Source organism: Melanerpes formicivorus, unplaced genomic scaffold (genome assembly GCF_026170545.1).
Source record: "Melanerpes formicivorus ecotype bairdi unplaced genomic scaffold, bMelFor1.0.p_v2 SCAF_39, whole genome shotgun sequence".
Taxonomy (NCBI): domain Eukaryota; kingdom Metazoa; phylum Chordata; class Aves; order Piciformes; family Picidae; genus Melanerpes; species Melanerpes formicivorus.
In genome coordinates this window covers 1597188-1625051 of record NW_027142391.1, presented here as the reverse complement: position 1 = coordinate 1625051, position 27864 = coordinate 1597188, and the positions used below count along the sequence as shown (strand labels likewise).

The following is a 27864-nucleotide window of genomic DNA, read 5'->3' as shown; positions in this document are numbered from 1 at the left end:
TAACTAAAGTCATCCCCAAAAGGGCATGTCTTTCCCATCCTGCCGCTTCTCATTCTTACAGGTGTCTTTAACCCAAATTCTGAAGACCCTCTGCCTGGTCAGCTGAAGAAACAGTTGGTTCTAAGAATTATCAGTGGTCAGCAGCTCCCCAAACCTCGTGATTCCATGCTGGGAGACAGAGGAGAGGTGAGAGAAAACCAGTGATTGTTCAAACTGGTATGAACTTACTCCCCATGTCAGGAGCCAAAATGAACACTCTAATAAGCATTGCAAACAAACACTCTCAAGAGAAAATGCCTAAATAACCTTAAGAAACACTGTGCACCCAGGCTCTCCAGGTACCAAATGTGCAGTTAGGTACCTTAAACTACCCTGAACAAGAGCAAGCTTAACCTCCAGCTAAGCACTTGTAGCCTGGCTCATCCTAGCCAATTTCCTGTGCTCCCTGATTTGGTTGCTCTGTGTCTGAGCTAGGGCAGGTATCCACACTCCAGAAACTTGCCCTCAGAAATAAAAGCCCTGGGAAAGCTAGAGGAAGTTAGATGGTGTTTAAAATGCCTAATTAGGACAACAATGGCAAGTGCTTGAATTTCCTCTTTGTCACTCTCTCTTTTCAATCTCTGTTCCTTTCTGCTTTCCAGATCATAGATCCTTTTGTTGAAGTAGAAGTTATAGGCTTGCCTGTTGACTGCTTCAAGGAACAAACCAGAGTAGTTGATGACAATGGTAAGGTTTTGTGGGGTTCAGGGTTTTCAGAGCTGAAACATCCTCTGCCATGCAGGTTTTGCTCATAAAGATCTGAGTAGATGAAATTTGGAGCCTATTGTGACTAAGCACCAAAACATTGATTTAAGTGCTCTTGATTTTAATCAGTCATTTGTCTGGCTTCTCACTGCGTGTGAGGGAAGGGCATTTTGAGCTTGCTGTGGTCAGAAGAAAGTCAGATTGTCCAAAACCCTGCTGAAAGTAGGCCTAAATTTAAGTAGAATCCAGCTCTGTTTCTTAGAAAGTCTTTGGCTGTTGTGTCTCCTGCTGGAGCGAGTGGGAGTGCAGAATTTTCCAGGAACAATGATCCTGCTCTTAGGAAAGCTGGGATGAGGCTGCAGTGCAGGCATTCCTCACGTGGGCAGCCTTCCTTCTTGTTCCTTGTGAACAAAATACCCAACAGCTGACTCCTTCACCCCCAGGTTTTAACCCCATGTGGGAGGAAACGTTGGTGTTCACGGTGCACATGCCAGAGATCGCCCTGGTCCGGTTCCTGGTGTGGGATCATGACCCCATCGGGCGTGACTTCATCGGCCAGAGGACCATAGCCTTCAGCAGCATGCTGCCAGGTGAGGCTCAACCATAGACTTGTTGCAGTTAGAAAAGGCCTCTAAGATCAGGTCCAACCATCAACCCAACACCACCATGGCCACTAAGCCATGTCCCCAAGTGCCATGGCCAGAGGTATTTTGAGCACCTCCAGGGATGGGGACTCCACCACCTTCCTGGGCAGGCTGTCCTAAGAGACAAGAAATGGCTGTTAGGTTTGTCAGGGGTGTGGCCTTTGGGTAACTGAGTGTGTGAGGTCATGCATGAGCCTGGATGCTCGTTGTGAGCAGGAGCTGGGGCAAACCAGAGTCACTTCTCTTGCTGTTTACAAAAGGGAAGTCTCTAGATGCTCTTCCCATCCTGTTCAGCTCCTTGTCAGCTGTGCTCCCTCTGTTTCAGGTTACCGCCACGTGTACCTGGAAGGTATAGAAGAGGCTTCCATCTTTGTTCATGTGGCTATTAATGACATCTGTGGTAAGGTGAGTGCCTGCCCTGTGAAACACCACTGGCATGCAGAAATGAGCTGGCAGGAGTTTGTATCCCATGAGGGAAGGCCAGTGGGTGAAGGCCCACACTAGAGTAAACCTCACCTCTGGGTTGTTGTGGTAGCCTGAGAGCTTTCTTACTGTGCATGGAGATAAAGGCAAGTCACAGGGACAGGGATAGCAAGGGATTGTTGCAGTGCTGCTTGAGGGAGCCAGAGGGAAAGGTTATTTCACTGCAGCATGGACACATTGATCTAGAGGCAGGCTGTGTCCAGTGCCCTGAGTGCACCTTGCTGAACAAAAGCTTACACACCTCAGCCACGAGTGCTTGCTGCCTGCAAAGCTTGCTCTGGAAAGGCTCTGCCTGCCTGAGGCTTTTGCATTTGAAATGCAATGAAATCCTTTAGGGTAATTTGCTTTGGGGCTTTTCTGTAACAGCATTTAAAATGCAGAGGACAAATGATCCTTGTAATAGTTGTTGCAGTTGTTCTCATTGCTTATCTGTTATGAGGAGAGTGTTTGCTTCACAGAACCACAGCTGCCTGGGTGCTGTGTCTAAATTGCCATGAGTGATTCCAAGCTGAAAGCAAAGCTCTACCTTCAAACCTTCCCTGAGGTTGGAAAGGAGATAGCTTCTTTCCTCGCAGTGCACTGGATTTAGTTCCTTCTGCAGTGTTATTGTCCGTGAAATTCAGGTAGCCAAGGATCTTAGAGTGCCCTGAGCATCTCAAAAGCACTTTGTGGCCACCCGCAGCGACAGGATGAGCTTCGGCAGCAGGCTGCAGTATCAGCAGGGCGACAGCAGGAGGAGGCATTGAACAGGCTGGGATTGTGAGTTCCTCTAATTGGAATTAAAACCAATTCTTATGGAGGGAAACAGCCTTTTAAACGGCTCAATTTTAACCCAGGGTTGTGTAGGGTGAAGTAGAGCTAAATCCCAGGAGAGCTTTGGTTTGTGTTTCTGGGAAGAAGGAAAGAATATCACTTTGGACCTTTCAGCTCAGCTCCTGCTTTTGCTCATTTGCTGGCTAGTGCAAAACCTTTTGGCAGGTATAGCTTGACAGAACTAGAGTCCTGTCTGAAGCTCCCTGTGATGACATTAAGAATCTGTTTGAATTTAGTTTTATGGGCCAAGAGGCTTGGGAAGATTTAGGTGAGGGAGAGGTGGCTGGTGTTGGTCTGAGCAGGACAGAGCAGCCGAGCTGAGTTTCATTTTGGCCTGGCACAGGTTAAAGGCTAGCACCCAGGTCCTGTTTTGCTTTTGTTTTTTCCTGCATGTGGCTATTCCACTTGCTGAGTAGTTTGATATTGCTAAAACAGAGTCTGAGATTACTTTCACCTTCCTGTGTGCTTAACTGGAATCTCTTTTAGATTGCACTATTTCCTGGAGGTGCTTTTCTCTCTCTCTGCTGTAGTCTATTAATGTATTGAAGAATTTCTTGTGGTTTTCTCGATGTGCCTATCTCTGAGCCCCTCCCTCACTGTTATTCTGCCTTTACTCTGTCTGTTTGTGATTTCAGTGGGCTTCTCTATGTCAAAAAAGTCTACTTTTAGCAGCAGAGCGTTTTTAGACGCCTTGAAGGTACCCCCTCCCGTCTCGGGGAGGTGTAGTGACCACCACCACACACCTGCATGTCTCTGACTAGCTGCTCCATTAGCATCAGTGTCTCCTTATTGGCATTTTGAGCTCTTCAACTCATGAAACATTTGACTTGGTCAGTTCTGCTGGGTCATTGATCAGCCAGAGACCCCCCTCCATGTATGAAGCAGATCCAGGATAAAAATCCATCTGTGCTCTCCCTTTCTCTCTTCTTTGGGTCTCCATCTCTGCTGTCTTTTCTCTAATGTACTGTAATTCACTTCTTCCACATGGAAAAGAACATTAGCAGTGAATTGTGTGCTAAATTGTGGGAAAGCCTCTGGGGAAGTGCTGATATTCAACTCTGCTGTTAAGAGCAAGATAGCCCTGGAAGGCCGGGCTGGAGCTGACAGCACCTGTTCTGGATCTCCCTCAAAATGGTTCTCTTTCCCCTCCTTCTTTTTCTGTAGTGTTGGGGTTTGGCTTTCTTTCTTTTTTTTTCCAACTTTTTTTTCCTCCTGAGTTAACCAAATCTATCTTTGGACCCTTGAATCACTCCATGGATTCAAGCACTACTGGCAAGCTTGACAAATGCACCAACCTAGCTGGAATGACACCTGGGGCCCTGCACTGCGTCTCACCCATTCCATCAGTGCTTTGCTTTCCTTTCCTTTCTGCTGGGTGTTCTTTGTCTGTGTGTGTGTGGGGGACAATTTCTTCTGGGTTTTGCAAATATTTATATTGTCTGATTTTTACAGCAGTAAATTCATGTACTTGCCAACTTGTCTCTGTTGGAGCAGAATGGTTTCCCCCCCCCCTTTACTCCTATAACGAATGCCTGTTCTCATTTAGAAGCTTTCTGGTGAATCCCCAATGATCCCAGCAGACTGTTCAGTAGTCTGCCTCTCACAGAAGCTTTATTAATATGTAAATTACTTTGTCTATGCCTTGGATGGGGAAAATAAATCCCTATCCTGTTTATCTTATCCTGTATATAGTCTTAAAGGCCATTTTAGGCCTCTTTAATTATCTCCTCCTCACACTGGATCTAGGCATGTGGTAAGTGGACTTCAGTCAGCTATGATGATGACTTTCTGAATGCTTTCCTGGGCTTTGTGTCAGATAAACAAACCTTGATCCCCTGTGCCAGGTTGAGCAGGACACAGCCAGAAATGCAGCCTTTAACCCAGACTTACTGTACAGGGAAGCTGATATCTGCTCATTAAGTCCTATAAAGCAAAATTTGAGATGCATGAGCATGCCCTTGGATATTTGGAGGTGATGGACAGAGCATTGTAATTAAAATGAGACATTTCTGTGCCATTGTTTGGCACTGCAGAAATGTGACCTCAGATGACATCACAGGGTAGAAATTGAAGTGACAGCAAGTGCCAACAAGCATGGATGCTGATCACATTTTATCATGGGCTCCTTACAAGGCATTATGTACTCTCTTTTTATTCATGCTTTATGCTACAGCTGCTAAAGAGAGGCTGATCTAGCTGGGAAATAAAGGGAACAAAGGAGGAGAAGTAGATTAGGAGGGAAGTGCCTCTTTCCCTGCTTTATGTGTGGGGGGCTCTATGCACAGAGCAACCCCAACATGCTCCTTCTCAGGCATCAGCCCTGTTGCTTTAAAAGTTGGCAAGTACACCTGGAATGTTCACAGGAATGCTGGAACTCTGTTTCACTGCAATGTACATCAGCTGTATGATGGTGGGAGATTTATGATGGTGAATATATCTCTATATCTATGCTTGATGCTTGGCTAAGTACTGAAGTGTATGAAGTGCTGTGTTATTACCCTGACTAACTTCACTTATTTATAGTGTTCCTTCAGTGATGAAAGCATACATGAGTGTCTTTGGATAAGTGTTGTATGGTAGGAAATGATCCCAATGATTTATCTGCATTTCCAAGTAGCATAAACTCTTAAAAGAAAAGGCTTCAGCTTGCAACAAATCTGCAAGTCTCCACTTCTCCTTGGATCCCTGCAGTGAACTGATTTCCTCCAGGCTCTGCAGCATATCATTAAACTGGTGGGGCAGAAGTGTTTTAGATGGGCACAGCGTGTTGGCAACGTGGCCCTTAGCTCCCCGAGCTCTGTCTGGAGCACACATCCACCCCCCAAAGGTGCACTGCTGAACAGCAGCGCTCTGACTGTAGTCTTACAGAGCCTGCAAGGTGTGGTGCTGCAAAGAGCCCCAGCTTTGTGGCTTTCAGCACACCCTGAGAAGCTTCTCAGCTTCCAGAACTGCATCCTTGGAGACTGAAGGATTTCCTTCTTCTGTTTTCAACAGCTGCTTGTCAATATCTCATGTTTGTTATGGGTAGCTATATGCTAGGAAGAAAGTGATGACCAGTAGGAGAGAGAAGGCTGGTTGAAATTTTTGCCTAATAACATAGTTGAAAGGGGAAAAAAACCCCCAAAACCCCAAAGAAAGGAACTTTTGCAGAGCTGCTGTTACTGATGCTTTTCACTTTTAACCTCTGTCCTGTTTGTGGTGTAGTTCTCATGCCGATGGGAGGAAGGAGGCAGGAGACTCTGTGCGTGTGTGAGCTGACGGCTGGTAGTCAGTGCCTGTGCCCAGAGGCAGAGTTGCATTTTCTATTAAGGACTCTCTCTGTTTCTGTGTTAATTTTCCAGGCCAAACAAGCTCTAGGTCTAAAAGGCCTGTTTCTCAGAAATCCAAAGCAGGCCTCTCTGGACAGTCATGCTGCTGGGCAGCTCCACCGCAAACATTCCTTTAGCAGCCACATCTTGAGGAGGACAGCCAGCGCTCCCACCAAGAGCCAGAAGAAGACCAAGAAAGGCTTTCCTGAAATTGCTTTTGACTCAAAAGACAACAGCTCTGAAGGGGCCGGGGAAGACTGTGAAGTGGAAGCTGCCTCACAGCCTCGCTTTGAGCAAGAGCCAGAAAGTGCCCCCCTGTCACCAGCTCCCCGAGATGGTGCCAGCGGGGAGGGGCACGGCAAGGGGTTGAAAGGTAAGGCCCATAGCTCTCATAAGGCCAAAAGCTGTGCTGCAGGGGGCGCTGCTCTCAGTGAGCCCTTGCAGGGGTCTAACAGGGTCCGGCTTCAGGAGCAGCAGAGCGAGAAGCAAAGCGTCTTTGCACGCTGTGCCATCAACAGCTCTGGTAGGATTGGAGTGGCCACCAACTGCATGAAATGCATGATTGGCTCCAAAGAAAGCCCAGATCTAGAATGCAGTTGGAGTGAGCGTCCTACCAGGCCCATTGCTAAAGATCTCCTTCACCATGATCAGTATAGCAGTATAACTGGAGAAGAGAGGTTAGAGCTAAACACCTGGGCTGTGAAGGGGCAGCCCAGGAGGAGATCAGACCTGCAGCCTTGCAGCAGCCCTGGAACTGCCGATGACCTCTCCAGGAGCACTCAGCCTTTGGTGACCCCAGGGAAGAAAAATGTTGAACCTAAATGTCACGGAATAAAGGCTCATTCCCGGCAGCGGTGGCAGTGCCCATCAGGTGGCAAGTATGGAAGCACTGTCAACTTGGTTGCAGCCAGCAATGGCTCTGTGTCCTCCAACTCCAGCAGCCTAGAAAGCCTCGAGAGCCCCGAGCTCCCCAAGCGCTGCTCTGAACCTTCTCGGAGGCAAGCAGGCACCCTGCAGAGGGAAATGAACGCCTTGTTCCTTCAGAAACTGGAGGAAATTCGAAGTAAATCCCCTATATTCTTTACTGGTAAGACCAGATTCTCTTCACCCTTCTCCACCTTAGATCACACCATTGTCTCAGCTTCTGCACAGCATCTTTACTTAGAAGCTCCTCTGTGTTGTTTTGCTACCCAGAGCTGCTCCTCTTTTATTTTTGGCAGTGACATTAAAAAATAATCAATGTCTCTGTAGATATTTTTCTTTTTGTTTGCTTCCCCTAGACCTGTCTGGTTTAGATTAGTCCTCTCCATGCCTAGCTCACCATCTGCAGTAGTGGAACTGTCCATAGTCATCAATGTTTGGATTGTTTGTCCAAGAGGTTTTCTTTCCTCGGGGTGGTTGTTTTTCAGTGCCTGTGGTATGATACTAAGTCAATTTTGAGATCCAAACCAGAGCATGAAGTTGAGATTGACTATGGGAACCCCACATTACCAACCAACCACATCAGAAACCATCTCTGCTAACAGGAAAACCATTTCCTGCCTCAAAGAACTTGCCAACGTTCAGGGATTGCTGGGTGGAACCCACTGGTCTGAGCTACTCAGGAGGGCATTAATGACTGCAGCAGACCAGCCTGCTCCCCAGTGTGCAAACGTCTCTACATGTGCTCAGTGTTATCTATGTGATGTGACTGGGACCTGGGGGCACAGTTGCATAAGGTGAAGCAGCAAGGTGTGTGAGATCTGATGCCACTCGACACCAGCCAGCCTGGCTGGGCTGGCAGCGCCTCCCAGCTGCAAGTAAAACACATCCAGCCCAAGGGAGGCTGCTTAAGCCACAGCACTTCAGACACACGTGGTCACTGGCACTGTGTGACTGGATCTTTCCTCATGACCTGTGTGTTAGTAAGGAGGGAAGCCAGGAGCTGGGGGAGTGCAGGTGTATAGTTAATGAGGAAACTGCCTTCTGTTTGATTCCTGACTTGGCAGGGAGGGGAAGGAAAGGAAGGGGTTTTGAACAGGTGTTCAACAGGTTTTCTCTGTTGGATAGAATTGTGAAGAGGAAGTTAAACACAGCTTTTGTCTGTCACTGTGAGAGCTTCTCCTCAGGTCCCCCCCCTTCTCTCCCTCAGCTGTCCAAGGAACTTGGGCATTGATGGTTTACATCTCCAGCAACAGTTAGGGCACTTTGGTGCTTCTTAAGCTGTAATCCTTTTTTAAGTAATAGGTTCTGACTGCCCACCAAGAGTAGGCTTCTTGGGAAGCCTCAGCCAGAAATCTAAACCCTTCCATGTATTTGATCAGTTGAATCTGGTCCTCTGCAACTTTTCTTTCTCTTTTAAACTCTTTTTTTAACTTCCTCCCCCCCCAATATCTGCTCTGAGCCTTTAGGGAAATACCAGGCCAGGGGGAAGGGGGAAGGGAGAAGTTTGCTGGTTCCCACGACTTGAAATTAATCCAAAGCAGCAGAACTCTTTCTATGCCTAAATCATTGGCATTAGGCTTTTCATAAGCTCTGAGCAGGGTGACACATGAAACCATTTCCCATTATCAGTGCCAGCTCCCCCACCAGCCCCCCAGGTCACTAAATAAATATTGTGATATGCTTGAAATTTGATTAAATCCAGCTGACTTCTCAAGCATGGAATCAGCAAACCTTTAAAATGGTGAAGGAGTCACTTGGCCTGGTTGCTGATGATCCAGTGACAGACACTGTTTGCACAAACAGCACAGCTCTCCTCATCCTCCTGCTATTTGAGTGCCTTGGGCCAAGAAACCAGGGAAACCAGCAGTGTTAGCCTAATATGGCTGCGTTCCCTACTTAACATTCTGCTGGTGGGAATGCCCCAAGAGATAGGGAGCTGTGCTCTCTACTTGGCCCCTTTATGGCAGCAGCATTGCAGTTCCCAATGTTTTACCTTGAAAGTGTCTCCTTAATCCATGCTGAGGGCTCAGCCTGGGTGGGGAGAAGGAGGGCTCAGCTCTGGACCCCTCTGAGTACTCCCTCAGATACTGCAGGCTCTGCTGGGTTGTGGATGGTGGGTTTTTCTTGTGGGCACATCTGTCTCCTTCCCTTTTAACCCTCCCCACCTCATGTGTCACAGCCCATTGAACTGTCTCCATTATTAAGCTTCTTGGGTTGGAAATTCTGGTGCTGAAAGGAATTTCCTTGGCATTTTTGGTGCTGCAGGTGGTTTTATTCCATAGCATTAGCAGAAGGCTTTGGGGAAGAGGAGGTTAGCTTCCATTCCCCACTCCAGTGGAGTGTTTCTCCTGAACAAAAGCAAAGTCTGTTTTTTATTCTCCTCTGGCAAAGCAATGCTCCAACTATCCATCTGTTTATGGACTGCATTGAGTGCTCTGGTTGGTCAGAAATTCTTAGGATCCTACACAACCATGTGAATAGCTCTGCCTGTTCCCCTTCCCTCCCTCAGCACTGATTTACCCTGTTCTCTGCACCTGCCTTCCCCACATTAACTGGATTTTTCCTCTGTTCTGTCCCATTATTCCACATGCACACTCTCTCTCTCTAGTTAAGAACTGAAAGGACAAGCAAGTCAAAGGTAACTGTCTCCTGAGTGTCACTGATTCAAAGCACCTTGTTGCCTGTAGTCCTGGTTGATGTTTGTTTCCTGCTCTATAATTTAATGAGCTGCTGCTGCACCTGGAGGTTGTTGTCTGGCTCAGTGGTGCTTTGCTAGTTCTGGAGTGCATGTTTGCCTTGTGCCTTGGAGATGCAATGGTCTGTTTGGCATGACTGCTTTTGGCTCTCAGAGCACAGGTTCTCAGAGGCAAGGATTTCTTCAGGGACCTGGTGGCTGTGGTGACTCTTCAGGAGCAGTGTTTGTTTGTTTGTTGACAAAGAAATCACAAACTTTTGTAGGAAAACAAAGTCTGCTTAAAGCTTCTGGGTTGTTTGCAGCAGGCTCCTTGACTCCCCCCCTCTGTATGCACCCAGAGCATTTGATTTGTAATCTGCTTCTCTGCTGAGTCCCTGCTCTCTGGGCTTGGGCCTGTTGTCATGGCTGTATACCTGGTCTGGTTAGATCTGATACACCAGGACAGACTAGGGCTTATCCTGCTGGAAAGCAGCTCCATGGAGACAGACCTTGGAGTCCTAGTGGACAGCAAGTTCCCCATGGGACAGCAATGTGCCCCTGTGGCCACGAGGGCCAATGGCATCCTGGGGTGCAACATGAAAACTGTGTCCAGCAGGTCTAGGGAAGTTCTCCTGCTCCTCACTCTGCCCTGCTGAGACCACACGTGGAATACCATGTCCAGTGTTGGGCTCCTCAGTTCAAGGGAGACAGAGACCTGCTGGAGAGAGTCCAACAGAGAGCCATGAGGATGATTGGAGGACCTGAACACCTCTGCTGTGAAGAAGGACTGAGAGATCTGGGGCTGTTTAGACTGGAGAGGAGGAGGCTGAGAACATCAGCATCTATAAATATCTGAGGGGTGGGTGTCAGGATGAAGGTGCCAGGCTCTTTCCAGTGGTGCCCAGTGACAGGACAAGGAGCAATGGGTACCAGCTGGCACACAGGACATTCTACCTCAACATCAGGAGACACTTTACAGTGAGGCAGCACAGGAACAGGCTGCCCCGAGAGGTGGTGGAGGCTCCTTCTCTGAGAGACTATCAAGACCCAGCTGGATGTGGTCCTGTGAGGCCTGCCCTAAGTGATCCTGCTCTGGCAGGGGGGCTGAACTCCATGGGAAAGGAGCAATTCAAATGGTGCTGAATGGTGGAGGAGGAGAAGTTAGGTTGAGAAGGGGACACCAAGAAACAGAGTAGGACAGCAAGAAATGGAGGGGTAGAGCTGTGGTTTGAACCATGGTGCCCCTGTGCATGGCCTGGGGTTGTGGTGAAAGCAGCAGGGCTTTGGGCAGCTAAAGCTTGAATGAGCAGAAAGTTTTGCTGCCTGCAGCCAGGTGTTTTTAATCTTAAGTTGTTTTAAAAGTCATGGTTAATGTATGAGACCTGTGCCTTCAGACCAAAAGGGCAACACCTGACTAAGTCTTCACCTGGGTGCAACTGGTACCAGCTAATTAACTCCTCTCTCTCTTTTTGTTTCTTTTCATGTCTCCCGAGCAGATGTCTGCCATTTCTCAGTACAGAGGTCAGTCACTTCTTTATGCAGCCTAGAAACTATCACTGAGGAGCCTGTAGTTGCCAATGACCACCATCATGCCAGCCTTTTCTTCCCTCTACCCGTTGCTCCTTACAGTGATTCTGAAGAAGGGTCTGTGTCTGGACATTCCACCCCATCTCGATCAGAGGCAAGCAGCACATCCAACCAGCCTCTCCCCACCAGAGATCAAAGAACAACTCTGGCTGCAGAAGACCCAGGGCTGACAGTCACAGAAGCAGCTGACACAAGTTTAGCAGTCCAAGAGGCTGAGAGGACAAGCCTGGTGGGATGTCTCAAAGAAGAAAATGGTGAGACACAGGCGTGCAGTAGAGCTGGAGATGAGCTCAGACTGGCAGCACATCCTCAGCAAGCCTGGCTGGTAGTGGCAGCAGGCAGGGCTGCTGGCCAGCCTCTGGAAGACTGCCAGAAGCAAAATGACCAACCAGGACAGGTATTAACAGCCACAAAAAGCCCCCCTGAACCCAAAGGGCAAAGCCTCGGTGCGGCAGCTGTCGTGCTGCAGCCGACCAACGCGCTCAGCAGCACCCAGGCAGCGCTGCCTCCAGACACCTTCCAGACAGCCCAGGCTGCGCAGGCTCTGCCCGTCCCTGCTCCTCAGAAGAGCTCTTACATCTTAGTGAGAAGGTCCAGGAATGAAGGACTCAAGAAGTCAGACTCCTCAGCCTTAACAAAAGCCCCGAGCAGCCTGTCTCCAGCAGCAGAAGTGTACTTTGATGCCACTGTTAACGACCGGCTGTGGAGCAAGCTGGAGGTGAGCAGCCCCCGGGACAGCCTCTCCTCCTCCTCCAGCATGTCCTCCAACGACACAGTCATCGACCTCTCCCTGCCCAACCTGGCTCGCAAAAGCCTCCCGGACCTCGGCGTCCGGCATGAGGGCTTCGAGCCCCTTGCCGTCAGGAGGGGAATGCGCCCGAGGTCTGCTACAGCATCCTGCAGCGAGATGCCGCTGGTGAGCAAGAGCAAATCCAACCCCAACCTGAGGTGTGGCCAGCTGCCAGCAGACGAACTGTGTCCCCGGCCCCTCGCCAGGAGCCCTCAGGACGCGTTCTCCTCCATGCCGAGGAGGCACACCTGGAGCAGGCTGTACATGGAAAGTCTCAGGCAGTCTTCTAACAAATCCAAGGCTCACGACGTGGTTGGGAATAACCAGGCGAAATCCAAGAGCCTTGGAGACCTTACCTCTGATGACATTGTGTGCACTTTTGAGAGCAAGTACCGTAGCATCAGCAGGAGCTTCGTCACCCGCTCCATGCGGGAGCAGCGCCGCTCCTCGGGCCTGAGGACCTCGGGCAGATCCCAGGACGAGCTGACGGAGCAGCTGAGGAAGCTGACGGCCTTCCAGCAGGAGAACGACATCACCTCCCCCATCAGCCTCGACCCAACGGAATCTGAGGAGGAAGGGGAGAGCCTGGGACTCCTGCGCAGGTCTTCGTCGCGCAGCCAGAGCCGGGTGCGGTACATTGCCAACAGGGCCAAGCAGGCGCAGGAGAGGCAGCGGCTGCAGAGCCTGGGCCAGCTCAGCGGGAGCCCCATCGAGGAGAGGGGCAACCCAGAGGGGGCCTGCAGCGTGGCCAAAGCACTTTGTATGGATGTAGCTTCTCCTGCCACCTTTGCACCCCAGCCTAAGAACCAAACTGATTATAATGCTGACACGGAAGTCTTCTTTATGCTGAAACTGTAGCTCTGGGCAGCACTGGGAAAAGGCAATGTTTACATTCCTGGCAAACCAAACCAGAGTCACCTGAGAGGCACCAGATATCCTCTCCTGGCTCAGTGCTTCCTGGCCTTCCCTCACTCCTAAGGGTACTTCAGTACCATGACTCCAAAAGAGCAGGTGGTGATTGATCTGTCAGCAGGTTGCAGGAGCAGAGCAAGCAAGTGGAACTGGAGGCTTGGATTTCCACAGTCCTGATGAGCTGACCTTTGCTTCTTTTAATTGCACTTCTCCCTGCCTCAAATTTGGCCTCTTTTGTGTCTGGCCACTTCTTGCATTTGCAGTTCTCTCTGTGCAACTCTCCTGTTCTTTACTGATTTCAGTAACTGCTTCTCACAGTAGGTGAACATCTACATAATGTTAACAACAGCCAAGGTAAAGTTTGCTCTTACAACCTGTGGGTCCATGACAGAGGCTGGATTTGGAATCCTGCTCCCTGTTCTGTTATTTGGAAGAGTTTGAGGCTCTGAGGGTGTCTCCTCTGGGACTTGAGCAATCAAGTCTGGTTGAGAGATGTCCCTGGTCATGACAGGGAGGTTGGAGTAGATGATCTCTGAGGTCCCTTCCAACCTGAGCCGTTCTGTGATGGTGAGATATGCAGAATTGCACTGTAGTTGTTCCATGCATTGGTAGTGCAGTAGATCAAATCCCTCTTCCATCATGGACCTGCTTGTTTCAGTGAAAACCAAGAGGGTCTCACTCTCTGCAGGAGAGTTCTCACTCTGTTCCAAAGCATTTGTAAACCCAAGCTTGTTCATGGAGATGAATAAATCTCTGTGCACACCCCTGTGTGTATGCAGACAGCTGCACCCCCTGACACTGAACTGTGACTGCTCCTCGTCTCAACAGGGGGAACGAGGCAGGAGGGGGAAGGGGAATGACTGACACCAGCCAGGAAATATCTTCTGACTTCCATTCAGAAATGGCTCAGAGCATGCTAAGCCTTTCCCTGACCGCTGCACCCTCCCTTCCTCCTGGTGTTTCACCAGTGCTGCTGTACATAGCACTTTTTGGGATGAATTTTACTACTTCTGTATTGCACTGCCATGCAAAAAATTTCAATGCTATGTTGAGAAAAAAAAAACAGAGAGGAAATAAAAGATATATTTAATTGTTTTTTTTAGATAAAGACCTTTAAAAATGAACTCCCAAGCCCCTTTTTCCTCCCCTTTAGTTTTGTTTTACTTTTTAGGGATGTTGTTTGTGTCCCCCCCCCCCCAGTTACAATGTCATTTCCCATAGGTGTACATTTTATCAGTGATGGAGAGGAATGTTTACTGAGATGCTTTTTACCCAGAAGCAGAGGGTTTATTTTATTTCCTTTCATTTCAGGCTGCACAGAGTCCCTGTTGTTGAGAGGGTATCTTGCTCTTGTTTGTACTCTTTTGTGTATGTTGCAAAACCTAAAGGTTTGTTTGTAACCCCCCACCTTACACTACTGAAATAAAGATATTTAACCTCCCAGCTGGGCAGTTCTTAGCTGTGCCACAAGACCCTTTCTGTGCTCTCCAGAAGCTTGGAGTCTGCAAACATGGTTAATTGTCTGCCTTGTTCTAAAACTCCCTTGAGAGCAATCTGGAGGAGAAGGCCTTGGGGGTGCCAGTTGGTGACAAACTCCCCAGGAGCAGCAATGGTCACTGGCAGCCCAGCAGGCAGCTGAGTGCTGAGCTGCAGCCAAAGCAGGGAGAGCAGCAGCACAGGGAGGGGATTCTGCCCCTCTGCTCTGCTCCCACCTGCAGCACTGCCTCCAGCTCTGGTGCTGCCAGACCTGCCAGTACCTGAGGGGGTCCCACAAGGAGACTGTGAAGGGGTTTTTTTTTACAGGGCTTGCAGTGACAGGACAAGGGACAATGGATTGAAGCTTGAGGAGGGCAGAGTTAGACTGGAGATGAGCATGAAATTCTTTACAGTGAGGACAGGGAGACCCTGGAACAGGTTGTCCAGGGAGGTTGTGGCTGCCCCCTCCTTGGAGGTGTTCAAAGCCAGGCCTTGAGCAGCCTGGGCTGGTGGGAGGTGTCCTGTAAGGTCCCTTCCAGGCTAAACCATTCTGTGAATCTATGACTGTATTTTTGCTCTTTTGCAGAGTGTAGCCCTGTCAGATGCAGCTCAGATTTTCTCAGGTCCAGCAGAGCAGAGGCAAGTATTGGCAGAGCCTGGCAAACTGTGGCTGTGAGATACACAGCACATGGGCTGTGTCCCAGCAGTGCCTTTTTCTGGCTGTGTAGTGACAATTCTAGGGGGCTGTGGGGCTGGAAAGGACTTCTTGGTTTCTCATTTCAGTAACATTTGGCCACAAGCATTTCAACTGAAATGTCAAAATGTAGCTAATGACATCATGGCAGGGAGATGAGGGCTGGAAAGGGTTGAAGTAGCTTTTGAACTTCTTCAGCATGTTTTGTCTAAAAGTGTTCTTCTGTTTTTCCATCCTGGCTCAGATCTTGGTTGCTTGTCTTCATCACTTGGATGAGAGGCCCTTGAGGTTTGTGCAGCAAAGGTCTGGAGCATGCACTGAGGTAGCCCTGCAGTGCCACTGCAGTCTCTGAAGCTGAGCAGGTAAATCAGCAGCACAAGGTGTGAGCTGCCAGCATTAGCCTCACACTGAGGCTCAGCACAAAGCAGCTGTCAGTGACATTCTCTAGACAAAAAGGCTCTCTCTAATGCTTGAGTTTGGGGCTGCAGAGCTGCAGGGAGGTGCTGCTGAAGCAAGAAGGTACAGGCAACTTGACAGCTTGAGAAGGTTAAGTGTTCCAAAGACCAGGCCTCACAGTCAGATTATTTGTGTCTTTAATTAAGCAATCCTTGTTGGATTAGTGCACCACACAGGAGGCAGGGCCATGGCACACTTCAAAGCATTGAGCTGTGTTCAGATGGTTTTAAAACAGTGCCTGGGTTTGCCTTCCCTGTGAGTTTTACCCTCCTGCTTCCAAATGATGAGCAAGTGCCTTTGCAGCTTGCTTTGTCACACCACATAAGCACATTAATGATGTGTCCAGTTGCTTATTCCTGGGAATGGAACTCATTTCATGCTACCTACACAGAAGATTTGCTCTTCATTCATTCTGTCCTTATCAGAGAAGAGGAGGGAGAATTGCTTGCTCAGATCTCCTCAGCAGGCAGGGTGCTGTCCAAAGTGGTGAGGGGGACAACAAATGTGGTGAGGGAAGCAACAAAGATGTGGCAAGAGTGGAAGGAGTCTAGTGGTGAATGAGCAGAGAGAGAGAAAGGTGGCCTGGGTTGAGGGTTCTGCCAGTGTGTGAGAAAAGTTCCTCTTCTGTTAATAAACTGATCACACTGCAGGTTTTATTGACTTCTAAGCAGTGTTTGCCTCTGCAGAAGGCAAGCTGTGCTGATGCTTAATAATTGATTTACTCAGTGGCATGTCCAGAGAAAGCTTAGGGAAGAAGGCTAAGGTGTGCAGGCTGCTGGGGAGTTTTCCCCCTTGGACAGTGCTTAGAGTCAAATGGGGAGGAAATTTTTGTGCCTTACTTAAATGTGGCTGGGTTCCAACCCCCCTGCAGCAGGGGTTGTAATAGTTGACTCTGCTGAATTCCTGTGAGGGCTTCTCTTTGTTCCTGCAGGGCCTTGATGTCTGTGTTTAAAGATGACCTGGCCCAGCAGCATCAGCCACTTGGCAGCGTTGTGCTTTAGCTCACTTCTGAAGTGACACCAGGAAATAGATGGCTGGAGGGGACAGGAATTTCACCTCTGTGCCTGTGTGTTACACAGAACTGTACAATCCAGAGAGGAATTTAATGGCTCACCCTGAAGCTCAGACCCTCCTTCAGCTGTCTAAGCATTGTGAGGAAAAGCTAGATGGATTTGGGGTGGGTATTTTGGTGTGATACATGAGTCCCTCAGCTGACAGCCACAGTGAGGGAGCCTTGGCTGACTTCCATTCCCATCTGTGTACAGTGGCTTTAAAAAGGAAGAAAAGAAACCAACCAAGCCAAAACCTCTCTAGGATTTGTGCTAGTTTCATGGGAATATTTGCTTTGCTTTCTGTACATGTGGAATGGACTCAGATTTAGATCTGAGGGTAGAAGACTCCCTCTTTCCCCTCTTTGCCTACAACTTCTGCAAAGGTTGTAACAGGCAAATCTATATTGCAGAAGGCAGTAAATCTGTGGCTTCCTAAAGAAGCAAGCATGCTGCTATAGATCTTTCTATTTAGTTGTGTGTTTTGAGCAGGCTACACTGGACAGGCAGGAGAGGTGGGCAGAGCTGGATGGGACCCTGTTCTAAAGAGACAGGATCTGACAGGACCACACAGCAGGCCAGGACTGGGATTTTTCTGAGTCTCAATGTAGTATTCAGCTGCTGGACTAAACCCCTTCCAAACATTGTCTCTCTGCTGGATGTAGTCTCCTCCTCTCTTTCCCAAACCCCAAGCCACCCCTGGTTTCTGCAGCAGGAGCTGGCAGGTCCTGCAGAAGCCCCTCGGCCTGGCTCCTCCCTCTCTTTTATCTTTATAAGAGCCTGGAATGCCTGCGAGCATCCAGTGTGCAGCAGCTTCACTCTGCCTGTCCCTGGAGTTGCTCCTGCTGGTCCCAGCCAAACTGATCTAGGAGAGGCTGAAGGAGTTGCTGTAAGTGAGATGCTGCCTTCAATTGCTGCTGCTCTTGCTCTAGATGAGAAGGGTCAAAGCCTGTCTGCAACAGGCTGTCTCCTTCCTAGCTGCTGCTTGCTCATCTTGCCCACTGCTGTGGCAGTGCTGGTGCCTGCCTTCAGCTCTGCACACAGAGGGCTTGAGCAGGAGTAAGCTTGGGGGTTTGGTTTGCATTTGGAAGGACAAAAGCTGCTGAGGAGTGAGGGCTGCCTATACAGTCCCTAGTGATGAGTTTTCTTGGGCAATTAACATATATTGATTACCACTGGGGGGGTAATGGTGTCCTGAGGCTTGTTTGATGCCGATAGCAAATACAGACCCAAATGCTGCAGCAGCTTGGGGCTTGCTATAACCTGGCACTGAGTGTTTGCCATTTGTTGCTGGATTACAAAGCTGCCTTTATTCCAAGGCATCCAGAAATGTCACTGCAGTTTGAAATGGAAAGGAAGTGAAATATGCTGGGTTCCACCCTCCCCAACCTCCCCCTCCCTCCTTGTTAAGAGGAGGGTGTTGAGGTAAAAGGGCTTCAGAAATGATCTCTCTTGTCTCCTGCTGCAGGGGGAAACAGTTTTATTTCAGATCCCTTTGGTGCCAGTGCACAAGCCTCTCTGTATTCTGCAACCCAAAGGGAAAGCAGTTGTAAGGTTTTGCTTCTAAGCTCCTGAAACAGAACCTCCTGGAGCAGGTTGTTGCCTCAGCTGGCTACTGAATTGCCTTTAAGAGCCCTTTCCCATTTAGTAGAGCAGAAGGGCCCAGTACCCAGCAGCAGCCCACCTCAGGTATGTCTTGTCTTTTCCCTATGAGCCATGGGTCTGTGCCACTCACCCACAGGTCTGTGCTCCCCCCTCACCCATGGGTCTGTGCCCCTCCATCCTGCACACACCTTCAGCTGCCTCTCTCCAGAGCCTGCACACTGGTTGTTGCTTCCTTCTCCTTCATGGAGAGCTCACTGCCTAGGTTTGTCCCCTGACTTTTTACCACAGTGGAGTGTTCACCAGAATCTTCTCTTTGCTGTTTGCTGTGGCTGGCCTCAGGAGTGACTCTGTTGTCACCTGGAGACCTTTGAATTGAGACTCTTCAGAATGCTGTGCAGAAAATGCAGGACATGCTGGTTGTACCCCAGCCAAGAGGACCTGTGAACTCAGCTTTAACCACCTGCATTTCCTCTCTAGCAGGGCATTTCCTTTAGGCAGCAGGTATTTCTGCTCCAATGGACAAAGGCCTTCACCTCCTGTTCTGTGTGCTGGCAGCCATGCTGCTCCTGAGAGACTCAAGCCAGACAGGTGAGAAAAACGATCCCCAGATGCTGGCTGCACCCACACCTGGGGCTGCTCTTCCTCACAGGCTTGGGCTTTCATTCTTGAAGTGCTGGTGCTTACAGGATTGTGTCTTAATCCAAGAACTTGCTTCTGAGCTGGCTGTTAAGACACCAGCAGGGTCTGCCTTGATGCCACAGCTTGTGGCTGTGACTCTATCATGTTATGGGGCCAGTTAGCAAGGGTCTTGCTGCTGTAGTTGTAAAACAGGTAGCAGAGAGATCAGGGAAGGTGGAAGAGCCTAGGACAAGGGTGCTGAGGTGTCCTTGGGCACGTTGCTGTGGTTAAAGCTGCACCCTTCTGAGGCTGTGGTTCCCTGAATGGCAGCAAGATATGCTGAGAGCTGCTTCTGCTGTGAGTGATGCTGTCCATGATATTCCCTCTGTCCATGATATTCCTTCTGGTGCAGCTCTCTCCTGATCACAAAAGGGAAATGCTGGCAAAGGCTGTGAGGGCAAGGGTGCTGGCCTAGAGAGGGAGGGTGGGTAGAAGATTGGGGTGAGGTGAGCAAGGAGTGAAGCAGGAAGCCATCTCCCACGGGGAGGTTGGGGATGCTCAGGGCAGAAGGGGTAAGGACAGGGCTGATTTTTGCAGCCACAGCCATTTCCTGCAGGGGGAAGAGGAGTCGGAGGGATGAGCCTCTTTGTCTTGGGCCTTTGTAGAATCTCACAAAGGATTCTCACAATGAGGACTTGGCTTCTGAGAAGTGTCCCTGAGTTAGTGCTGCAACTTGATTCCTTCTGGCCCTTACAGGAGGTGGCCCAACAGGGTTTGGAACAGCTGCATCCAGTGCCGCTGTGGGGGAGCTGGAGCCCTCAGTGCAGGCCATTTCCATCCAAGAAGTCCTAGCAGGTCACTAAAATGAGCCCCAGAAAGCTTTTGCTGGCTTCCACGAGTTTCTAAAGGGAGACAAGAGAACCCTTTTGTGAAGATTTCCAGCTCCCACGGAGAAGTGTAGTGGAGAGGGGAAAAACAGGTTTTGTTTCACAGTGATGTGGAGTTCAGCACCAGGCCAGAAAATGCAAACCCCAGGCATGAATAACACAAAGTGAATGCCTGCATTGTTGTGCTTAACGAGGAGCTCACAGCTCCTGCCTGAGAGAGTGCAAACAGCCTGCACTTGGGGCTCTCTCTGGAGAGACTTCTGCCTTTTGCACTGTGAATTCTCTGGGGGCAGGGGGAGATGCTCTGCACCTTGGAGAGAAAACATCCTGGGCAGCTAATGAGCCAGCAATTGCCACAACTGTGGCTGCGATTCTGCAGCTCGGGCATTGCGGTGTAGTTCTCCTGCTGCTGGGGTGGGACTGAGGTGTTCTGAGTATTGTGAAGAGGGAAGCTGTGGATCGAATAATTTGCTGTGTTAGATGTCCCCTAGCAGAGCACAACCCAGAAGCATGGCAGGGCATGACTTTTGGGGGTGGGTCTTGGTGTTTTTAGCAGAGAGGATCTGCCTTCACCTTGGGTTTACAGATGGAAACTGAGCCACAGGAAGGAGAAGTGATGCAGAGGAGGTCAGTAGTGGGTTTGAGAGTTTGGCACTTGGTGGTCTCTCCAGTGCTGTCTGCAGGGTTGCTCTGGCTCTCAGCACACTTCAGCTTGGTCAGTTTGCTGTCCTTCCCTTCACCTCTGTCCCTTGATGGGATACAGAGGAGAGGCCACACAAGACAGGCTTCCTGCCCCCTCTTTCTGTGGTGCTGTCATTGGTGGATCCTGGATTTGGTCATAACCCTTTTGGAGGTCTTAGTTTTCACAGGGATGAAGTCAGGGGGCCTGCAATCTGAGGGGCAAGGGTGTGCTGGGGAAGGGTTCCTACCCCAGTGGTTGCAATCCCTTTGACAAGGGGAAGGGAGGAATGAACAGAGCTGGTGTCTTGGCACTCAATGGTGAGGAACTTTTGTTGGCTACAGGCCTTCTCATTAGGCTTACAGATGGGGGTTTGCAGGAGGGAGGCAGAAATCTTGAGTGGAGTAGCAGGAGAGCTGGATTGTCACCTTGCCAGGCAGGGCAGTGGGAAATGAGGCCACTGGTTGTGCAGATCCATCCCTCAGTGTGTGGGTGTCAGCCCTAGGCACTGAGTTCCCAGCAGAACCCTCTGCAGCCTGAGTGTTTCTGCTTCTGTTCACTTCACACCAACGCTGAGCTGTGAATGGGGAACAAGCAGAGCCTGCTGCAGGTCAGGAGTGCTGAGGGGAGGATAACCTCCTGTGTATTGGAAGGAGGGTCTGAAACCTCCCTTCTGAGGAGCTGTGAATACAAAGCCTGCAAGGAGCTGATGCTGCTGCTGTATTGTTTTTTCAGGAACAAGGAGTGCTGATGCTGTGAGGAAGGTAAGGATGATTCACCTCCCTGCTGACAGCTCTGGCTGAAGGCAGATGTGCAGGAGGTCTTCCAGCTGCAATCCAGGAGGAGAGTGGTCCTAGGGCAGTGCTTTTCACCTGGGGAGTTTGTGTTGTAAGCACACTGGTGGTGGCCATCTCTGGCTCTGCCTCTGGCTCTGCCTCTGGCTCTCTGCTGGTTTTTCACTCAATCTTCTATCAAAACTCAGCCATGCCCCAGGGGAGAGCCATCCCCCAGCCCTGGTGGTTGTTGGAAGGTGTACCCCTGAGTTCAGCACTCCATGCAGAAGTGAATCCATGGCTCCTCTCCTCCTCTTCCTCTCAGGTTTCCTACCGCTCTGTGTCTCCTGGAATCACTCTCTAATGAGACCTTAATTGGCTGCTGACTGTTCTGCCTGCACCCTGAGCTGCTCTCTCTGGCAGGCTGCATGCAACATCTGAAGTGATTTTTATTCAGGCAAAGCACTGCTGGCACCAGCAGCAGTGCAATGCTTGTGATGTGTCAGTTACAGCTAGGGACAGCAGTGGGGAGGTCACTGCAGCTTTCAGGGGGGGATTTATAGCTGGGTTAATGTATGCACCCCCACACCAGCCACCCCAGCTCCTATCAACCAGCTCCTATCAGCCCCAGCCAAGTGGGGCCCTGTCTGGGACTGGGAGAGCAGTGATTTCTTCATGGTTTGATTTGCAGGTCGCAGACTTGAGGGCATCAGGAGAGGGTCTTCCAACTTTGACTGTCACAACAATCCTGGTAAGGCAGGGACAGGCCCCTGGCAGTGGCTGGGAGCCAGCTGCAGAGGCACTTGGTCCTTTCATTAATCACCAATCTATCTGAAGGTGGTCTGGGGGCTGTCTTGGCTACTCCTGCTCACCACTGGGTTTGGGGCTCAGTGCAAGGTGTCTGTATCTTGCAGTGGGAGGATTGGAGGGCTGGGGACACAGCTCTGCACCTGAGTGCTGTGTGAGGATGTCAGACCCCCTCTCTGCTCAGCTGCATCTGAGGTGGCTTGTGTTGCCTGCAGGATGGTTCTGTCCTGCAGTGGAGAGCTGTGAAGGTCACAGGGGTGCAGGGATCAAAAGCAGGCTGTAAAATCAAGCCAGTGCAGCTCCTCATGCAGCAGAGCAAGCAGCAGCAGTGGATTTTGTGACTCTGCTGTCAGCTTGTGAGCCCCATCTGATGATTTGGTGTTCCAAAGGAAATGCATTTGGCCTTTTACAGCAGGAGAGCTCATCATTGACTTCTGGGGCTTGTAGAATGCCTCTGCCTTGCTGGAGTCTGGGCCTGCAGGTGGCTCCGTGACTCCAGGGATGCCTCTCGGGTCTGGGGCGAGGTCTTGGGGGAGGGTTTGCCCTGCAGCCTCCACGGTGTGTCACGGTGAGTTCTGCCCTCCATGCTCAGGAGGATCCCTACGTGATGGTGAGGAGCGCAGAGCTGGAGGGCTACTGCATGGACCTGCTGAAGGCTCTTGCTGCCATGCTTCACTTCAGCTACAAGGTGAAGGTGGTGGGCGATGGGCAGTACGGCGCCGTCTCTCCCGGGGGGAACTGGACTGGGATGGTTGGAGAGATCCTGCGACAGGTAACTCGCAGCCTGCTGCCGCCGGCCAGGAGGGCTCCGCGCTGCCGGCAGCTCCCGGCAGCAGGGACCGAGGGAGTCGGAGTCTCAGTCCCTGCTGTTCATCTCCACCCCCCAGGAAGCAGACATCGCGGTGGCTCCGCTGACAGTCACCTCGGCGAGGGAGGAGGTGGTCTCCTTCACCACTCCCTTCCTGCAGACCGGCATCGGCATCCTGCTGCGCAAGGACACCGTCTCGCAGGAGATGTCTTTCTTCCACTTCCTGGCTCCTTTCAGCAAGGAGACCTGGACCGGCCTTTTATTTGCTTACCTGCTGACCTGCTTCTGCCTCTTTCTTGTTGCCAGGTATCAGTGAATTGGTTCACAGATTTTGATCACTGCTCTCTCAGCTGAGAAAGTTCCAGGGTGCATTTTGCTTTCAGGAACCTTCTGTACAGATCCAGAGCCAGGGCTAACAGAGCTTAGGTCATGTCAGGCTGAGACAGCCTGGAGGGTAGGATCACCCCAGGAGCAGCACCGTGTCTCTGATGTGGATTCCCTAGGGCTGCTGAGAGGAGCCTGTGCTTGTACTTCAGCTCTGCTCCTGCTTTTATCAGAGCTTGTTTTGACCTCTGGCCATGGCCCTAACTGCAGGTCTCACTCCTGGTGTATTTTTATCCCGTGTCCTGCTCTCAGATTCTCTGCTTCCACTCCACCCCCTTCCCAGGAGGTTCAGCTCTCTCCTCTGTTCTCTGCCAGGCCACTCCAGCACTCTGCAGCTGCAGCTTCCATCACCTTATTGCTGCTTTTCTAGTTTTATGCACAATCTTTCTAGGCAAGGATTTGCTCCAGGGAGCAGCCTGATGGTACAGCCAGAGCCAATATTGCCACTGGTGTGCCAGGGGGCAGGACAGTGCAATGGCTCCAGAGGAAGGTGTCTGGCAAAGCTGTGGCAGCACCCCCAGACCTTCCACTGCTGCAAACTGGGAGGCACTGAGCAGCAGAGCTTTGCTCAGGAGAGCTTTGCTCAGGAGAGCTCTGCTCAGCACTGCTGCAGCTGGAGCTTAAGGAGAAGGGAAAGGCACTTCCAGGCCAGCTGCACAGCTGCAGTCACACTGCAGGACTGGTTGGTTATTTTGGGTCCCCTGAATGTCTGGTTTTATCCTCTTGTTTTCCCCCAGACTGAGCCCCTGTGAATGGAATGAGCCAAAGAATGAGGAGAACCACTTCACCTTCCTGAACAGCCTCTGGTTTGGAGCAGGAGCCCTTGCCCTGCAAGGTGAGCAGCAAAGCAGCTCTGGGAGCAGTGCTGGGGTTTGTAAAGCTGGTGGCAGCTCCAGCTCTCCTCAGTCTGTAATGCTGCTGTGGTGTCCCATGGGGACACTTGGCAGCACTGCAGCTCCCAGTTTGGGGACTTTTGATGGCAGATAGTTGCTGGCTGCCTGCAGCGACCTGGGAAGAGGCTGGGGTGAGCCAGGGGATGCCAGGCTTTGGGGACACACACACTTGCTGTGTTTGGCCACAGATGTGGCTCCAGCTCAGCACCGTGTGTGGAGCGGATGTCGTTCAGAGCAGCCACGGAAGGTCCTTCCAGGCTCAAGCATTTAGTAGCTGCAGGGCAGGTTTGGGAGCTTGGCCTCTGTTGGAAGGGAAGCCTTTGCCTCAGGCTCAAGGATCTGGAGCTGCCTGTGGCCAGCACCTCAGCAGGTGTCTCCTCTGCAGGTGTCACCCCCCGGCCCAAAGCTCTCTCGGTGAGGGTGGTTGCTGCTGTCTGGTGGCTCTTCACCATCGCCTTGCTGGCTGCCTACATTGCCAACTTCACTGCCCTGCTGAGCTCCAGCAGCGAGCAGCTCCCAATCCAGACTTTTGAAGACCTTGTGAAGCAGAGGAAGCTCGAGTTTGGGACACTGGAAGGCTCCTCCACTTTCTACTACTTCAAGGTGCAGAGAGCCTCCCTATGCACATGCAGATGTGCTGCAGAGCTGCTTGAGCCCAGGCCAAGCTGTCTGGCTGATGCCTGTGGGTCCTTGTCACCCTCATTGCTGTAGGCCTCACCAGTTCTTGTGCAGTACTTTAAACACTGTGGGTGTTTTGCTTACCTCTTCTTCCACCTTTCCTCAGAGAGGAGCACCAAAGGGGACTACATCTCTGTAGTGTATTCCCCCCTCAGACAGCAGTGCTGGTGCTTGGGGTTCATCCCTGTGGAAGGATGAGGAAGATGATTTCTGGGTACATCAACTGGCTGCCTGCAAAGGTGGCCTTTGGGGGTGGGAAATGTTTCACCCTTGTGGCCCTGGGCATTAGAGAGGAACTCTGCCAGCCATGGGGTAGCTTTCAGCAGAGGGAGCTCAAGTGGCACTGGGTTAAAGACCTCCAAACTGTGCTGCCAGCAGGAGATTGTGTAGGTGATTGTCCTACACTTCACTTTGACACTTGGGTTTTTGGGCTGCAGAACTCCAAGAATCCCATCCACCAGATGATCTATGAGTACATGGACAAGAGGAGAGACCATGTGCTGGTCAAAACCTACCAGGAGGCTGTCCAGCGTGTGATGGAGTCTGACTATGCCTTCATTGGAGAGTCCATCTCTCAGGACCTCGCAGCTGCCAGGCACTGCAACTTGATCAGGGCCCCTGAAGTTATTGGAGCCAGAGGATTTGGCATTGCCACCACCCAGGGTTAGTCACTGTGCACTGCTGCTGCCCCACTCTGGGGTGGTCCATGTGGGTCTGATAGAGCACAGAGCCTGGCATGGCTCTTGGACACATCTCCTGCATGAACAGAGTGGCAACCTGCCAGGCAAGGCTTTCATTCTGTGGACAAATCACCCCTGACTCCTTGAACTCTAACATGCAAACAATTCCAGCTCTCAGGGGTGTCACTGGCTTCTGTGGGTAGCTTTGGTTTTGCCTTGGTCCCAGCAACACAGAGCTCCCTGTGTGTGCTTGGCAGGGTGGGCACCTTACTCCCCTCTGGAGCACAGCTGCTGTTTCCCCAGGGGCTTTCTCTCTGTCACCATCCTGCACCTATTGCACCTGGGCAGGCTGGGATGGGGCTGTCTAGGAGGAGCCCTTGGCTTCTCTGCCTGCAGAATGGGCAGCTGAAAACTGGGCAGCAGCACCCAGCTCAGCCTGCTTGGTGGAGCAGCAGTGGGTGGCTTAAAGCTGTGGCCAGTGGCTGTGGTCTCTGCCATCTTCCTTTCTTTTGACTGCTGCCAGCATCCCCCTGGACCAAGAAGCTCTCCGTTGCCGTCCTCAAGCTGCGGGAGTCAGGGGACCTGGACTACCTCCGCAACAAGTGGTGGGAGAGCAGCTGCCTGCACAGGAGCAGGGACAGCTGGAGCCCACTGCAGCCCCAGGCTCTGGGGGGCCTCTTCCTCACCCTCGGCATGGGGCTGGCGCTGGGCCTGGTCGCGGCGCTGGTGGAGCTCTCCAACAGGAGCAGGAACACTGCTGGGCACCTCAAGGTGGGGAGGGCTGGCACCTGCGGGGGGGGGAGGCTGGCACCTGGAGGTAGGGGAGGGCTGGCACCTGAAGGTGGGGGAGGGCTGGCACCTGAAGGTGGGGGAGGGCTGGCACCTGCAGGGGGGGGAGGGCTGGCACCTGCGGGGGAGGGCTGGCACCTGCAGGGGGGGGGAGGGCAGGCACCTCAAGGTGGGGAGGGCTGGCACCTGCGGGGGGGGGGAGGCTGGCACCTGGAGGTAGGGGAGGGCTGGCACCTGAAGGTGGGGGAGGGCTGGCACCTGAAGGTGGGGGAGGGCTGTCACCTGCGGGGGGGGGGAGGGCTGTCACCTCGAGGTGGGGGAGGGCTGGCACCTGCAGGGGGGGAGGGCTGGCACCTGCAGGGGGGGGGAGGGCTGTCACCTCAAGGTGGGGGAGGGCTGGCACCTGCGGGGGGGGGGGAGGGCTGGCACCTCGAGGTGGGGGAGGGCTGGCACCTGAAGGTGGGGGAGGGCTGTCACCTGCGGGGGGGGGGAGGGCTGTCACCTCAAGGTGGGGGAGGGCTGGCACCTGCGGGGGGGGGGGAGGGCTGGCACCTCGAGGTGGGGGAGGGCTGGCACCTGCAGGGGGGGAGGGCTGGCACCTGCGGGGGGGGGCTGGCACCTGAAGGTGGGGGAAGACTGGCACCTCTTGGCCTGCTCTGCTCTAGGCCTGCTCTCCCTCAGCTACAAACCGTTCCCCCTTCTCCTGTCTCTTAAGACACCCTCATGCAAAGTCCCCTGCAGCCTTCCTGTAGGATCCCTTCAGCTAATGGAGGGCAGCTCTGAGGTTGCTCTGGAGTCCTCTCTTCTGCAGCCTGAGCAACCCCTTGAAGTGTGAGAGCTGTGTAGCCTGAACAGGATAAGAATAGTCCAACAACCTCACACCTCCCCAAACCTATGCTAGGTAGGAACATTGACTGCAGCTCCTGGGCAGCCAGAGTGCCCTGCAGTACCCTGGGGGTGCAGAGAGGCCAGGCAAGCATCCAGAACAAGTTTATTCTCCAGTGTGGCTCTTCCCAAGTCCATTTGACAAGCAGGAACAGACATGGGAACAAAACCCCAGGAGCAGCCCAGCCTGCACCTCGCTGCTGCTGCTGCCCACCCCCTCCAGCAGCTGGGCTGTGCAGGCTGGGAGGTGGTTCCAGGACACAGAGCAGCTCAGCCCCTGCTCTCCTCCCCTCCCCTCTTGCCTTGCAGAAGTCCTGCTGCTCTGTTTTCACGGAGGAGATGTGCGCCCGGCTGCGCGGCAAGGAGAGCCCCAGGCACGGCCAGGAGGCGGCGGGCAAGGCCAGCGCCTGAGCGGCTCTGCTGCAGCCCCGGCATGGCTTAGCTTCTGTACTGCCTAGGAACTAGAGCCCTGTAGAGATGTCCTCCTGCAAGTCTAGAGGGTTAGTTTTCTAATGACAAACACAGAGAGCACTTCTGGACTGGTGGTGGAGCTGGACAGGAAGGAAATGAAGTGGCTTGGAAGGACTGAAGTGGCTGAGTGGCAGTGCAACTGGTAACGAGAAGGGAGGCTGACAAGGTGGTGAAATAAAGCTGAGCTGGCCCAGGTGGATCCATGTTTAGTTTAGCAGTTCACTGTGGATGTGAGTGTCTGTAGGAGGAAGTGACTCAGGACAGGCTAATGTGCAGCCTCTGCCCACCCATGACAGGATGAGGTGCAGCCTTGGAAGCTCTCCTGACTCTTAGCATCAGCAGCTGCTTCTTAA

General features: G+C 51.8%; 2 protein-coding genes across 9 annotated transcripts in view; both read left to right on the top strand.

Annotated features, from left to right (window-relative positions):
• The window catches only part of PLCH2 (phospholipase C eta 2), an 85625-nt gene extending 71303 nt beyond the window's left edge, over positions 1 to 14322 (top strand). For 5 of the 6 annotated variants that reach the window (XM_068158195.1, XM_068158196.1, XM_068158197.1 and 2 more), the window contains 6 exons: positions 62 to 186; positions 642 to 726; positions 1188 to 1334; positions 1714 to 1793; positions 6026 to 6365; positions 11087 to 14322. In XM_068158195.1, the coding sequence (XP_068014296.1) occupies positions 62 to 186; positions 642 to 726; positions 1188 to 1334; positions 1714 to 1793; positions 6026 to 6365; positions 11087 to 12825 (2516 nt within the window). In that variant the 3' untranslated portion in view covers positions 12826 to 14322. The remainder of the gene's footprint in view (positions 1 to 61; positions 187 to 641; positions 727 to 1187; positions 1335 to 1713; positions 1794 to 6025; positions 6366 to 11086) is intronic. The other variant, XM_068158199.1, reaches the window with a different exon arrangement.
• A 3041-nt stretch (positions 14323 to 17363) lies between these two features.
• Positions 17364 to 27710, top strand: LOC137451066 (probable glutamate receptor). 3 transcript variants are annotated; one of them, XM_068158191.1, is made up of 11 exons: positions 17364 to 17443; positions 18640 to 18747; positions 21079 to 21107; positions 21808 to 21867; positions 22516 to 22695; positions 22811 to 23037; positions 23853 to 23950; positions 24394 to 24611; positions 25124 to 25349; positions 25890 to 26137; positions 27350 to 27710. In XM_068158191.1, exons 2-11 carry the CDS (start codon positions 18675 to 18677, stop codon positions 27449 to 27451), a joined length of 1461 nt encoding a protein of 486 aa, XP_068014292.1. In that variant the 5' UTR covers positions 17364 to 17443; positions 18640 to 18674; the 3' UTR covers positions 27452 to 27710. The 3 variants fall into 3 exon arrangements, with proteins under 3 accessions (XP_068014292.1, XP_068014293.1, XP_068014294.1); XM_068158192.1 differs by having other exon boundaries at positions 17368 to 17443; positions 18637 to 18747; XM_068158193.1 differs by lacking the exons at positions 17364 to 17443; positions 18640 to 18747 and adding an exon at positions 18864 to 20953.
• Positions 27711 to 27864: the final 154 nt, after the last annotated feature.

What these genes read in the sequence shown, in the direction of transcription:
- LOC137451066 (XM_068158191.1), top strand. Translation starts at nt 18,675, where the DNA reads ATGGACAAAGGCCTTCACCTCCTGTTCTGTGTGCTGGCAGCCATGCTG. An exon ending in TGCCTCTTTCTTGTTGCCAG is followed by an intron (nt 23,038 to 23,852) that starts GTATCAGTGAAT and finishes GTTTTCCCCCAG; the next exon opens with ACTGAGCCCCTGTGAATGGA. An exon ending in AGGAGCCCTTGCCCTGCAAG is followed by an intron (nt 23,951 to 24,393) that starts GTGAGCAGCAAA and finishes TCTCCTCTGCAG; the next exon opens with GTGTCACCCCCCGGCCCAAA.